This window comes from Lissotriton helveticus, chromosome 2_1, assembly GCF_964261635.1.
Source record: "Lissotriton helveticus chromosome 2_1, aLisHel1.1, whole genome shotgun sequence".
In the NCBI taxonomy this organism is placed as follows: Eukaryota; Metazoa; Chordata; class Amphibia; order Caudata; family Salamandridae; genus Lissotriton; species Lissotriton helveticus.
The window spans coordinates 1,801,359,481-1,801,375,578 of NC_136059.1; the positions used below are offsets into that span (position 1 = coordinate 1,801,359,481).

Consider the following 16,098-nt stretch of genomic DNA (forward strand, 5'->3'; position numbering starts at 1 on the left):
ATCGTTAGCGATAAATATCGCTTAACTTTGGTAATATGCACCAACGTCTGTTAACGTTCGATTCGAAGGAAATGAGGAAGTGTTGAAAAACATTGTTTGCGCCATCTTGCCTTTTTTGAAATGCCACACTTTTGTCGTGCACGGCAGCCATTTTAGATGCCTTGACCAGACCCACTCTCTGCACGCTGTCGATTCGTAGCATGGCTCCCCACCCTCGCAAGCATCTTCCCCAGGCACTGGTCACCCCCGCTCTCTGTCTTATGCATGGGCAATAAACCTCCCCCCATCTGCGCTGCTCTTCCCTGAGAATCACACTCTGTGCCCGCCCGACACCTCCCTTTCGCTCTATTCACTACCGCACCCTCTGACACTCCTCTTCCTCTGTGTCTGATTGTCCAGGCTATCAGCTAGCCCTGCAGATGTAGTTTATGGCTCCAGCTGTAAAGAATCACCCCTCTTCAAAGGAGTTATAGTAGATCAAGGCCCACATCCGATGAGATCCGTCACACCACACGTGTTCCTACTATCTGAAAACCATCCTGTATTGTGATTGGGGAGGGGACCGAGCCTGAAGCGGAAGATTCCAGGAATGACTCTTTGTACATCAAAGTTTTTACAATTATGTGTCACATTAAAAATATATAGCACTCCAACAAAGTAGTAGGAATATAAAACTTTAATAACATATAAATATATACAACAAAACAAAAACAGTAAAAACATTTAAACAACGAAGAGACCGTGGCAATTTCTTTTGAATTCCTGATGAGGACATGTTACTAGTTCTTTCAAATTATGAAAATTCAGAAGATGTTGCCTGGGGGTGGGTCGTCAGTAGCAGTCTGTTGTGCGAATAGTTCCAAGGCAGCAGAACGCGCTGAAATCTAGATGGCACGAAAGTGATGTCTAGTAAGTTGCCGCCCAGCAAATAACGGCGTGGGGCGCCGCGGGGGTGAGTGAGTCCAGTAGGCACCACAGCTATTCTTACCGGCATTGCAGAATTACTGCTGGGGACAATGCCTGTGCTGTAGCAGGGTCACAGCAGAAACAAAAAGGATTCTGTTGAAGATGTTGTTGGTTTTCAATTTGAAAACAGTTCTGGTGTCAACTGCTATGCTAATGTAGTGGTTAATGTTTTGTTTTCTCTAGAAAATGTAAAAGAGGGGGAGGCAGTCCAAAGTTCCGTTAAAAGGGCAAAGGAAAGGATCGGTGGTTTGAACTATCAGTCGAAAAGGGGAGGGGGTGCAACAATTTTTCCTACCGGGTCACACTGTGCTTTCACCAGAACTGAGGTCTGCAGGATTCTAGTAATTCAAAGTGAGGCTGGCGCCAGCATGGGAGCGCCGACGTCCCGCGGATACAGTTTCGTCACTCCACGGGCGATCATGGCAGTCATTCCCCATCGGGGGTGTCTGCGGGGGTCGGAGACTCCCGCGGCTCCTCTAGAATCTTCAAGGTCGTGGAGGACTACGGTGGTGGAGTCAACCAGTGACCGGGCCATTTCTTTATGCTGGGCCCGCTCTTGCCAGGTCGACCGCCATTTTGAGAGTTCGGTAGCTACTGGCGATCGCGGGGTCAAATGAGCGGACGGGCTCCACCCTGCCGGGCGAGACGTTGCAGCATCGCCACAGTGGAAGAACCCTTTTCCGGGCGCTTGGAGCGCTGAGGGTGCAGGTGGGAAGCCTCCACTGGGGAGGCGGGAGAGGCCTGTTCGCATCGTCTCTCCCTCCCAGTGCACCCCACGGCGTCTCGCTTGAGATTTGTTATGGCCGGACCAGGCGATGAGGACGAGGGGGGGGGGGGTCGGAGGCATGTGCAAGACATCCCCCCCCCAGTGTTGTCGCAGCCATTATTCAAGAAAGAAGAAGTGTCCCGTCCGTCTTCGGGCCGGGCTTCCGGTGGATGTCGGCCGGACGCCCCTGGCTCTGGCCCCATGAACGGGTTCCTTGGTTTATCGGCTGCAGCCGGATCCCGTCGGCCTCGGCCCCCCGACCGTTGGTGGCCGGACCGGAAGAGCATGTGGCGGGACTACCTGAAACTCTCAAGGGCCACCGCGGCCGGACTGGGAGAGAGAGGGGAGGGTCGAGGAGACATTCCCCCCCCTGCAACTCTTCAGCGTTGTAAAGGCAATCCCCTGGCCGGGTCCCGCTGGCCTCGGCCTCTCCTCCGGCTACACCCTACGTTAGGATCTCCTGGCCGAGGCGTGGCAGTAGGACCCGCCTTATATGGGCTGCTCCCGGCTGGGCGTAGCCGCAACCCTGCCCCACCTTGGAAGTTTCCAGAGTGGGGGCGGATGTTCTACTGACTTGCATTTTCCCTAGTCTATCGATTTTTTTGACGTGGCAGGCGGTGGGACAGCGAGGGGTGATTTGGTTTCTCTTACTGTTTTTCTGGTCTCTCACCACTGGCATATTTCTAACGTTTTCTTGTTTCTAGGACTTTAATAGGTTTTATCATTACGTTATGTTATCGTTTCTTTGTTCGTTGTTTAATAAAAGTTCATGTTCATCAGTGGCCTACTGATTTTCGTTTTCCTATTCTTTTCTTTCCAGGTTGTTTCATGCTAAAGTTTCTGTTAACAGGATACAGTGATCACTTCGTTATTATTGCATATGTCCTTTTCACTAGGGGTGCTCTCTGGTCGGGCCAGATGACGTATCTCTAGTAAATGGTCCGGGTGAAACAGGTGCATCAATCAGTGGGGAGTAGATAGGCATGACAGATTACAACGGGGGAGAAAGGTCCGCATTACGTACCCTTTCACTATTTGCAAAGATTTTCCTACGTATATTTGCAAACAGGGAATACCTCCAAAAAGAACCAATTCCCAAACAGTCAATGTTTGGGGAAACAATCAATCAATGAGGAACGAAATAGGCACGACGTGTTAAAGGTTTGCGTTACCTACCCTTCACTATCTGCAAAGGGAGAGAGAATATTCCTATTCTTCCTCGTTTGCAGGCAGAGAAGATTCTTAAGATAACCAACTTCGAACAATTCAATGCTCGATTCAAACAATCAAGAAGGGGTACTGTGAACACAAATGAACGCCGCTTATGTACATACACATTGGTATTATCAACAGGTTGTTCCTAATGTTTCTATTTTAGGGAGGTCAAAAAGAGATCCCATTAGTGGCCTACTGATTTTGCTCGATTCCTTTTGTTTTTTTACACGATTTTTCGCTATCTGCAAAGACTAAACAGAGTATTGCGACTCTGTGCTTGTTTGTAAATAGAGAATGAACCAAAGAGAACAATCAATCAAATGGAGAGAGAAGCAGGCACGACGGATTACAACGGGGGCAAAGGCCTGCGTTAACTACCCTTCACTATCTGCAAAGAGAGAGTACTCCTAATAGAAATGAGGGGTGGGGGGCAGCATTCAAAGCAGATCAGTGTGCATAAACACGAAAATGTTTTTACTTACCACGTACTTGACATTCGACAGCTTATGATATTTGCTATTAAAAAACCATTGAAATTCACTGAAAAAACCATAGGTTATAGACCATATATAGTTAGGAATTAGCATTTAAAAAACCTTATTTTACTCACACAAAACCATTGAAATTCCACCCGCAATCCACTGCTGATCATGTCACATATTACATCATTCATGACATGGTCAGTGACATCACTGATGACATCTCAAATGACATCACTGATGACATCACTGATGACATCTCATTTGACATCATTCTTGTGCTAATACGATAAACCTCTTCAGACTCTAATATAACCTTAGATACACTCAGTGTATACAGACACTCACACACTGCCACTCATCCATGGAGTTACTCACACACCCAGTCAGTCATGCAAAGAAACAATCTCACCTCCATTTCTTCAACTATACAGTTAAACACACCTTACTTATTGAAACATATACTAACACATATTTACTCTCTTATACAATCCCTGATACAAGTTCACAATGATCGATACAACCACTCACTCATTCAGTGGCTCTCATGCACAGTTATTTATATATGCCAACTCTCACATGTACTGTGTTTTACATATGTACTTACTATGACATGTAGCATTGAGATATCCATTCACTCATCAATACACTCATGCACACAGTCAACTGCCCATGTAGCTGTTTCCACATGCACTCTTGAACTCATACACCTAGTGAATAAACTGCTCACACATCTATGCACAGAGTCACACACCTTCCAGCCACCCCCACACAAACTCAATCTCCCATAGAAATACTTGGGCAACCAATTAATAACACATATAGCCTCTCGTATAGCTAATGATCAACACATGCAGCAGTTTACATCACAACAGACATAATGATGCACAAATTAAGACAGTTTAGTCACTAACCCATGCATTCAGTGAGACACATTTAATCACTCACTCATACAGTCAGTCACGCACCTACTAAATCCTTCATCCAGACACTTATACATCCACTCATTCTTCAATATGTAAGACATATTTTAACTTTACAGAAACATACAGTCACTGGATGTTGTCATCAGTGATGTCATCAGTGATGTCATTTGAGATGTCATCAGTGATGTCATCAGTGATGTCACTGACCATGTCATGAATGATGTAATATGTGACATGATCAGCAGTGGATTGCGGGTGCGCGATATATAGTTAGTGCAACTAACTATATATGGAATTTCAATGGTTTTGTGTGAGTAAAATAAGGTTTTTTAAATGCTAATTCCTAACTATATATGGTCTATAACCTATGGTTTTTTCAGTGAATATATATATATATATGTGTAAATTACCTACTGGTGATTGCCAGTCGGTAGGTATAATTAGTTCTGGTTTTCCATAGAAGGAGCATTTTTTGTTTTGCTGATAACGTTGGCCCTGTTTCACAAATCCATGCTAAATTTACCTTCCAAAACAACAGTGCATCCAGCACAATTCTTATCTAGAAAGTTTCTGGGTGATCCGTCATAAGGACTGAGAAAAAAGGGGATTTCCAAAATGCAAAATCCCCATGCATTTTCCATATACTCTTTAGATTAGTCTACATCAAAAACTGCTTAGCGGAAGTGCAACAAATTCGGTAGAAAGATAAATCTTGTTTTGCAGATGGTGATTTTTATGATTTGGTGTATATCTATTCAGTAGTTTGTGAGATATTAATGGTAAAATATAATTGTATATTTGGCAGTTTGGCCCGCAAGAGTCCTGTGGGCATCCCGCAAGAGTGGGAAATCAAAAACCGAGTCCCGTGATTGGTCGAGAGTCCAGTTTTTGCTGTGAGCCTTCAAACTCTCGCTGGAGTGAGAGGCTCCTGTGAGTCCCGCAACATTCTGTCTAACTCTGGCATTATTGACACATTGAAGTCGATTCCGATTTGGGAAAAACCGCTCCAAATAGCCGTTCAGAGCTTTTTATCCCGTACGAATCGTACCCTGCAACGTTCCCCATACGTACAACGAAGTACGATTCGTACCAGGAGCTGGACTCCGTACGAATCATACAAAGACCGTACGACTCTAATCTCCGTACGATTCTCCCTCGGAACCCGCTGCACGCGACATCTGTACGGTTCGCGGCTGGTTTGTATGTCTGAACTGGGGTGGCGGAGTGAGCTAAAGAACGGTGATGGATTAAACCCAGATCAGTTGACTGGGGGTGAGTGTTTGTATTGTCAACGCTCCGTCCATCATCACCTTTGGTTTTTCTTTGTTCGCCCTAAGTTGGCAGGGTATGCTGAGACGTGAGTCCCTTGCTCACTTTGCCACTGGAGTCAAGCAAGCCCGGCTGAAGACGGCTGTAATGCCAGAAACCGTTCCTGGGAAGCTTGATTCCGGTCCAGGGAAGACATGGCTTGGCAGTTCGGGCTGGACTGTTCCCATGAGGCACAAGGGTCAGACTGATTTGCAAATGGCCATGTCTGAACTGGGGTGGCGGAGTGAGCTAAAGAACGGTGATAGATTAAACCCAGATCAGTTGACTGGGGGTGAGTGTTTGTATTGTCAACGCTCCGTCCATCATCACCTTTGGTTTTTCTTTTGGCGGTATTGACTCCTCATGAATCTGCTAAATCACCGCTCAATAAATAAAACCACACTGCTCTATTAAAAGCTGATAACATTTTGGCATTAAAAGGAACTCAAACATTGGAATGTTGGGAGCTCCATTGAAAACAATGGAGTGCTCTGGGCTTATAACGGCTGGTATAAGCCTGGAGCTCCAACATTCCAATTTTTCTTTGTTCACAGCTCTGGTTGTGAACAAAGGCTTCAGGGACCCTGAGGGGATTCCGATCCCCTCACGCTCCCATAAAGCTTTGTTCTTTTTTGTTAGAACATTCTACCCTCTAGTGGCAGAATGTTCTAATAGCCTTATAGCCCTTCGTAGCTGGGCTATACTGGCTATTAAAGTCCCTCTCCCTTGTTAAAGGCCCTCGCCTTCGGCTCGGGGCCTTTAACGCTGGAGAGGGCCTTTAATAGCCGGTATAGCCCTCTACGGCGGGCTATAAGGCTATAACATATCACCCTTGGTTGTAGTAAATACATTATGAGTATTAGGTGCCTCAGAAATGACACCCGATAACATATCTTAACAATTGAAGTAAATGAAAACATATCATGCCTACTAGTGGCACATAGGCTACGAATATTTGGTGCATCAAATTCAAAGCTATTGACATTTTAGCATTAAAAGGAAACATACCACACATGATTATGTAAATGTACAGGAATTTATATAGCGCAAATCACCAAGCGGTTTCTAAGCGCTTGCTTAGGGAACCCGTCCTGGTATTCCCCTGTGAGATAACCCCGGCAGGGTATCCGCAAGGTGAAAGCCAGGCATCCCGCCGCGAGGGGCCGTTGTGGAGACTAAGCAAGCTATTGCCCAGAGTTGCAGAGTGTGAACCCGTGAATCAAGTAGGCACCAGATCGAGAATTGTCGAGTCCATGGACATTTTAGGACTCAAGACCCCGCCGAGCCGGGGATTGAACCCTGGTCCCGGGCTGACCTCTGCTTCCAGGTCTGCCTCCTCTAACCAGTGAGCCACACTTCTCCCGATTATGGCAAATACATTATGAGTATTTGGTGGCTCGTGGATGACACCCAATAACATTTCATAGCAATAGAAATAATTGAAAACATATCACGCCCAGTTATGGCACATAGGCTATGAATATTTGGTGCATCATAAAAGAAAGGAAGGCCCCAAAGGTGACAACAGATAACATTTTGTAACATTAAAAAGAATGGAAATATGTCACACTAGGTTATGACACATAAGCTCTGTGTATTTGGCGCCTTATAGATGTACCACATATGGAATGTTATTAGTATATGCCTAACCGCACTGTATCAATGGATTAGGAAAATAGAGTAGATGGTGTCGGCCACGATTTGGAAGGCGAAAAGTAATGAGGCTAATGTCATCTAATGCTCAACTGTCCCAATTTGTTTGTGTGTTTCCTCCATTTTATTAGGACCCAATGTGACTGTTTTCAAAGAATGTATCCATCTACATTCCTTGAAATTCAGTGAGGAAGCCAAGTTGCCTCTTCTTGAATGTGGGCAGATTTTTTCATGTATCAACCGTTTAAGACTCTCTGGGGGATGGTCCTGACTCACGAAATGTTCAACTAAGGGAGCCCCTTGAAATTTACGTTTAATTCTGCTGATGTGTTATAAGATTCTGGTCTTACCCTTCTGGGCAGTCTGTGCAGATTATCACAGGGACATTTAATTGCCTACTTACGTGGATGCTGTTGCAATTTGCATATTGTGATAGGGTGTAGGTGTGGTTAGCATGCGTGAAACTATTCCCTTCAATTGTCAACGGACAAGCCTTACAATGTCCACATTTGTGATGACCAGTAAAAGGAGGTAGTTTCAGTGGCATCCTGATATCTGGTTGTCGTGGGGTCTCTAAGAAAGCATTGATTACGAAATCCTTGACGTTCTTTCCTTGCTTGAAAGCGAATATTGTATCTTCAGTCACTTCAATTTCTGTAGCCACCCAATTCCAATACTTTTTTGTTCTTGATCTCGTGGCTTCAGGGGTTATAAGTTGTCACACATACCATATTTTCGTTTTCGGTCTCCCTCGGCTTAACCTCAAGCAGTGATTCTTGACATGCATTAATAGGCCATTGGGGTATCCCCGGTCCTTCAGGCGTTGGATCAATTATCAGATCCCTTGAAGTAATCACACCTGTGAGAGCAATTGCTTCTCAACTGCAAAAACTGTACATATGGCAAATTATCCAGAAGTCTCCTTGGGTGATGTGGGTCATAATTAAGCAGAGTATTCCGCTCTGTCGGCTTTCCGAAAAGGTTGGTATACATTAAGCCTTCCTCTGTTTGTAGTGTAAGATCCAAAAAGCTGTTTGATTCTTTGTCAAATGACTTCAAAGTGTGACCGCCTGTCAATCTGGTCCTGTGCAATTTTTATATCAAATGTGCAGCGCAGTGCAGAAATATTTCGTGCAGTATTGCGCTGCTGGAAGAATAGGAAATTCAGGCCCAGGTGTCAAAACAAAAGTAGACTGTGTCAAAGGTTTCCTTTTCTCAGAACACCACTCAAACAGAAATTTGCACGGCTAACTTTTGAAATACTATCCACAGCAGAATGGACAAAGGCACAGTTGGCTCAATAAATTGAAGTCTAACTGTTTCTTTTATTTCATTCCTTAAACTGCAGTTTGCTTTGAAACAAGAAAATTGCTATGTAACTAGTTACAGAAAAAGCCAGCCTTCCTCTGGGGCCGACAGTTCATAGCTGAAGACGAAGAGAAGCAGGACAGGCAATTATGTAAAACAAGCACAGGTGCAAGAGTAGCTTGCTTTGAATAAGCAGGGTCAGGAGTTCAACAGCTTTTCCAAACTTTCTTAACAGCTCTCTTACTCATATTCTGTATTTCTACAGAACCCTGGCAGAATTTCTTTTCATGTATAGACTACGACCGAAGGAAGGAAGGTGCGGGGCCAGTGAAGAGGGGGGGGGGGTCAGGTTGTTTGGAAGTGGAAATCCCTGCCAGGGGCCACCACGCAAATATCTATCCATCCTCAGAGGATTATTATATTAAGGATATTTATTGGCGTGGTGGCCCCTGGGGTTTGGTGGCCCTGTGCAGGTGCACAGCTTGCACATGCCTAAGGCCCGCTCTGTTCTTGGCGTTTGAAGGCTCTCGTTGAAACATTACTGTATTCATGAAGAACAACGCAACCGTATGTTCATCTGTTTACTGTTGGGGCCTTATTGTCTCACAACGCGAGCTGCTCAACTTATGTATGTCTTGGCCTACACATCTGTAAATATTACCGAGTGTACCTGGAAATCCAGAAAGCAGGCAGATGAAGACAGTGTGTGAACAGTGTCTAGACACACTTTAATGATGATTGTGTCACTCAAGAACAATACAAGAGTTTCGGTGCTCATGTAAAATAGCATTTTGCCAGCTGCAGTGCCAAGTGTGGGTCTTGTGCTGTAAAGTTGAGAAGCCGTAAAGATGCTTCTTCATATCGCCTTGTGAAAGGGTTCTTCCCCATTGGTACTGTAATAAAGCACTCTCTAATCATTGCTCGCACTTTTGGACTGTAACAAATTGATAACTCGTTCCTATTTCTGGCTGTGTGCACAGTAAGGTGTAAAATTGAATTATAGCTGAGGAGTATAAATACCACAAAATAAGATTGTCTTAGCTTTTTATGGGTTGGCCTGGGTGGCAAACTCCGCCCCATTCACGAAGTTTGCAGAGTTTTTCCCACTTAGCGATCTGCGTAGAGGGCGGAGTTTTGAAAAACTCAGCGAGTGGCACGGGAGTGAAGTTTTTCCTCTCTTGCGGCTTGCCAATGCTAAGTTAGCGAGCGCGAGTGAGGAAAATCCAATGCTAGACCGCTTCCTGGAGGGATTTCTCAACACGGGCTATCACAGCAGGTCACTGCCACTCACACAGAGAAACCTGCCACTCGTGTTGAGGAAGCTGCAGCTCAATTAGAACATCTACTCAAAGTTGCAAAAAGAAGCTTCACCCTCTTGCACTGCACCTGGTGCTGTTTGTGCTGATTTTATAGTTCAGGACAAATGCCTGGTGCTAAAAATCAGCACTTGCGGTGCAGCTTACCTCACTACGCTGCCTGCGTAACCCCACAGGGCGTGGCTATGTAAAATGTATATATATGTGACATATATATATATATATATATATATATATATATATATATATATATATATATATATATATATATATATATATATATATATATATATATATATATATATATATATATTATTTATTGGAGAAATATTTTAGAATTTTAATGAATGAATATTAACATTTCAGTGATGTGTGGCTGCTGGTAGGCGTTTTATTGTATATGGATTTGAAGGAGGATCGTTCTTAACTTAAGTAATTATTTTCTTACCAAATAATGGAAAGGTCAAAATGCTAGTTGGACAGATTTTCTGAGGAGAGGATATTATCATGGTTTACTCTGGTTCCGAATAAAGAACAACCCTTCCGTGACTTGAATGTGGGACCTGACGTTATATGGGGGAGGAAAGCAACCAAAGGTGTAGTTGAAGTGACAATGTCGGGGAATTTATGAGTATTAGGTGAAGAAGATTACATGGCTTTCAGTTTGTTTTATTTTATGTTCGATCTTTTGCTGAGATAGGCAAAAACAAACATTAAACCCATCACATATTATCACACATTATTTGTATTCTAATAATTGTAAAAAAAACTATTGAAAACTTCCACCACTTTTTTTTATACTTGAAATTCATGTTTTTTTAAATGAGCACATTTCCCTTTATTTACCTGCTTCAAGGATGCTGTACTTTTCACACAAATCCCACTCTTACTACGTATTAGATAGGGCTTTGCATTAAAACCTTTTGGTCTTTGTGAAGATCAGCCCAAAAGACTCCTCCTTGACATAATGCGGCACAAAGCAGAGCAAAATGTTTTTTGGGTCCATGTAAGTGCCTCTTATCAGCTCAAGAAATCGTTTATGCTGTAAAGTAAATTCAATGCATAGCTTGGAAATATCACCATGCCATAGTAAATGTGGATTTAATTTTCGGCTCCACAGACAGACATAACGGAACGGACAACGGGGCATATTATCAAGGGATTTATCTCCGTTTTTTTGGCTTTAAAAGCCAAGAAAGCGGAGATAAAATGATCTCCCTATCAGCAACAGGGTGCTAACACGCAAATTCGCATGTTAGCACCCTTCTTCTCTACGCTTCCCCTTGCATCTCTAATGAGATGCAAAGGGGCGTTCCAGAGAAAAATAATAGGAGAAATGTTGTTAGGCGACATTTCTCCTATTATCAAGGATGTTGTCGCTAACCCTGTTCGTGATAAAAAAAGCAGTGCTAACCACGGTTAGCGCTGCTTTTTTTACACCTGGTATTTTCCTGACTTAGCCATGATATCCTATGGAAGGTGGATATCATGGCTAAGTTTGTGAGCTCCTATCATCAAGCTAACGCCAAACTTCGAGAGATTATCGTTGGTTTTCCAGCGATAATCTCTCATTTGGCAGTTAGCGTGAGGATTTTTATCACTTCTGAGATAAGCGTTGCTAATAGCATGCTATCTCAGTGATGAAAATCCACGGTAACCTGCGATAATTATCCTAGCGCTAAGTGCGCTTAGCGATAATTATTGCTGGGGCTTGATAATATGCCCCAACATTCTTAATATCTCATTTAATAAAAATCCTCTTGGGAGCTCACTGTGATTTCTAGGTGAAGAAACACATAAATCCTTGCCATCACTACCCACAACAATTGAAGAATGTTTCAGACAAAGCACCACAACGTACATACCTTTGTTAGGAAGTAGCAGTGCTTTAAGTTTCTTCTCACTCCACCCAATGAAAATCTCAGCACAAAGCACATACTGGTGGAGGGGGACCAACCTTTTTCCTTCACATAAACCCCATGGAAACTGGTTTGATCTTTTAACCAGAGTAAGTTTTGACTTTGTGCAGAGTGGAAATGGGTACTGTAGAATTCTGTGAGTATCAAAAAAATCATGATTTTACTCAAATGTTTAATTTCATTTCTGCCCTGAGACACCCCCTTCCGGTGAAATAATGTACTGCTTTGTAATGTTAAACAAAACTAGGGTGATAAATACATACATTTGTTAAGCCTTTCTGACTACAAATTCATATTTAATTAATTGCACAATTAGATTGATTTGCGATTATTCCTGTGCCTTTAACTGTTTCTTTACCCTGTTTCCTATTCGCCCCCAGTAAAGCGCTCTAGTACCGCCATGTTCACGCTATCTAAAATTTTATAAATAAATAGAAGGTGGTGGGGTTTAGTCGGCTCAAGGGGAAACCAGTCTGATATTTATAATTCACCTTGTCTCTCAGAGAGAAGTTCAGTAGAACCAGTTTGGAACAGTTCCGTTTTCAGTCCTTTTCTGAATCTCGCTTAGATTGGTTCTACCCTGAAGCTTGGATTCAGTATGTTCCATAGCCTGGAACACTGAATTTCCAGAGATATTCCTCCATGTTTCATCAGTTTTTGGGCGATCATTGACTAATGATGTGTCCTGTTGATAAGACAGGTTTCTGTTGTGGACAAAATGTGGCCTGAGTAGGCCTTGTAGACCAGGATTTTGAATTTGATTCTCTCATCCACTGTGAGCTACTGTAGACTTTAGTGATCCTTCAACTATGCACTCATTCTGTTTTTCTTCCATTTTAGAAATATACCTCTTGCAATATGCATCTCTATGGTGATTGTCACTGTTGGGTATGTGCTCACAAATGTGGCATACTTCACAACAATTAGCGCGGAGGAATTGCTGCTCTCGAAAGCAGTGGCCGTGGTAAGTATGATAGCGTGCTTGTATTCTGTGCCTTTCTTTTATTTGTTTACTCTTCGAATTTCACATCTACTGTTCAGAGCTCACTGTTTTTGTCTTTTTCTGTGGCTAATGCCCAATAGTCTTATTTTTAAATGGCCGTGTTCTCCAAATGGGTGTGGGTTCACACATTATTCAGAGATGTGTAACTGTCACGTACAGCAAGTGTGATCTAAGCTATTAGGTCTGACTTAATGTGTCAGAGCATTTAAATACAGATAATTGTAAATGCTGTTTCTATGCATTGCAATGACAATTGATATTTATCACAATAATTCCTGCTGTATTTACTTTTCTAGTGCTGTGAAAAAGTTGAAAAAGAGGACTGCTTTCTGTATAGAATGTACATAGGAGATAAAGGAGTGAATGTGACAGACCCCGTGATGACTGAGTTAACTTTTCAGATGTAAAATAGTCCCTCGGGCATTCCAATGGAAGTATTTGATGTAAGGCAGAAACAGTCAACAGCATGAGGTGAAAGTGTAATATACCTCTAGGTGAAGCAAGCAGCCAGTGTTTGTGTATTTTAAAGCACTGATAACAGCATGCCTTGCAGACAGCAGGGCTGTTAAGTCGGATCTAAAAAAGAAATCATTATCTCACTTGGTAGTAGGAAGACTGTAACTGTTGCCTTGATTTATGCCATCAACAGGTCAAAGGGAAATGGTGAATCATGGCTATTATTGACAGCATTTTCTGCAAGATGAATCTCTTTCTTATCCTTTGCAAAAAAGGGCTGGTGGGATTGAAGGAACAAACTATGTACTGTGCAGTACTGAATAAGGAGTTTTTATATTGTAATGAGGGAGTGTTGTAACACATGAGTGTGGGCTTGGAAGATGGGCTGTGTCTATGAAATGTCTGCGAGGACAAGAGATGTAAAGCAGTTTCCGTGCAGAGAGCAGTACATGCAGTTCATTGAAGGGTAACTTATCATGGTTTGAAGAGCAGTATAGAGGCTGGATACATGTGCATTTCAATGTATAGGATCAGTACAATAGGCACAGATTTGTATGCTCAGTTACTGCGTAATATTGCAAGATATCTCTGTTTCTCAAAAGTGCCACCCCCCAGAAAGTGCCCTCTCCTTTTGTATAGGGCTGGTGCCCATGCTGTGAAGTAGGAGGGTGGGTGGATGGTAGATTGGAAGTTAATGTTGCACTGCATTGTACCAAAATTGAAGCAGCAACACCGCCTCCTCTTTCATCCATGCCCCCACTCATCACATTTTACTTTGGTGCAGGCAGCACTCCAATTGCTTTGGGCCTTCCAAGTGTCTGGCAGGAAATATTGTTGAGGCCATTACTATTTCTTCATATTGTTTTTTTTATTTCATATAAATTCAGTTTGGACAATATGTCCCCGGAGCCCAAATGACAAAGCTATTGCCGCACTGACGTTAAACAAGGATAATCAGTTATACTTAGTTGGAAATTTAGGTTATTTTACAAGTGGAAAGTCAAAACTGTAATCCACAAAACTAGCAAATTCAATTGCATGTGTATGTGTGAGTCACTCTTCTAGCAGAGATTTGCTGTGTGTTATAGGGTGGGGACCTGAGTAAAACATAGAGAACACCTGCAAATCCTCGCATTCATGGGAATATATTCTACCCTGAAATGCAGATTTATTATTAGAAATGTCAACAGAAATGTGTTTTCAGAGTTGGATAATATAGCCTTAGAGCCAGCTGCAGTGGACTCTATCAGCCATTAAAGGCCCGCTCAAGTGTTTAACAAAGGAGCGGGCCTTTAATGGTTGGTAGAGCCTGCTACAGATGGCTCTGAGGGTATTAGAACATTCTTCCCGTGAGGGCAGAATGTTCTAATCTGTAAAACAAAGGCCTTACAGAGCCAAGGGGATTAAAATCCTATCCGGCTCTGTAAGGCCTTTTGTTCACAGCAGCAGCTGTGAGCAAACATTGTAATGCTGGAGCTTGCTTATATATACTCGTTCATTTCAGTGCTATATGTCTCACAGGTTTTACCAAATATTCCACACATAGTTGTATGACTAAAATACAATCTTATAATAGAAACCACCCTCGGAGATGTCAACAATTATTGATTTGAGTCTATGTCTAGACTAGAGGCAAGCATAGATTCTCTGAGTGGGTCTTTGTTTTAGATTGTGTCTTCTTTTTTTAAATTAAAAATATCTCAGACAAGATTTCTTTGGAACTGTAGCATTTTTTTCAAGATACTCTCCGTTTAGTGTGCTGTCGAAATTTGCCCCCTTCTTCTTTTATTTTTGGCTGTGTGACTACTAGAGGTTCATCAGTTTGCAGATTGCTATGTATAGGTTCTACAATCAACCAATCAATAAACCATTCATATAATGGAACAATGTATCAACCAATCAATCATTCATAAAATGTGCCAATGGCTAAATCAGCTCAAGGGCACAACATCTGCTACGGCTAATCACTGAGATAACAGACATATATATCTAAGAGCTGGTTTTCAATGGATACTCTGTTGTTTGTTAGGAAAGCGGCAGTCTCCATTTGAAAGCCTGTGCACGTTGTAGAATCAATTTGCATAATTCCCTCTACCATATGGATTGTATGGTGGTGGCAATTTCACCAACAGATTCTCCACTGGAGATGAGTCCTCCAACTAAAGATTTGCGTACTTTATTATGAGGGATTGCAATGCCGTTGCATCACTTTTTGTGACCCTGTGGTGGCGGAAACAATGCGCCACACTGCTCCTTATTTCCAAAGTGATGCATCTAGGCAGATGTGCCACTTTCTAAAGGCCTGTGCTACATTATAGCTGTGTCAGGTATAATGTATGCAGGCTAGGCATCCCCGTCAAAAAGCCTTGCAGAAGTGGCGCAGTGAAATCTATGAGATTACACTGCGCCACTTCTACGACTTGACAGTGTCACAATCCTTACACCTGCTTCGGGCAGACGTAAGTAGTGATGCAGGGCTTTTGTCATGGGACTCGCCCAAGTGTAATGACACATTGCTAGAGTTGCCTCAGTTACCTGACACACTCCATCAATGCGTCATTTTTGTGCCACCAGATACGTCAGAATTCCGACTTGTCTGTGAATCCATGTGCCATGGAGCACCATATTGTAAATACAGCGCATCTATGGTGTGGTAAGCATGGTGCTATGAGAAGTGACGCATCACTGTTTTTTGCCAAAACAATGCGCTACTTTTCATAAATGAAGCCCTAGGAGCTTATACCAACAAATGAAGAATTTCTTTGACCACCCAACACCAAAAT

General features: G+C 42.8%; 1 protein-coding gene across 1 annotated transcript in view; it reads left to right on the plus strand.

Annotated features, from left to right (window-relative positions):
• The window catches only part of LOC144818900 (cystine/glutamate transporter-like), an 868,430-nt gene that overhangs the window by 682,813 nt on the left and 169,519 nt on the right, over positions 1-16,098 (plus strand). The window contains exon 7 of the mRNA XM_078676760.1: positions 12,697-12,820. Coding sequence (XP_078532886.1) covers positions 12,697-12,820 — 124 coding nt within the window. The remainder of the gene's footprint in view (positions 1-12,696; positions 12,821-16,098) is intronic.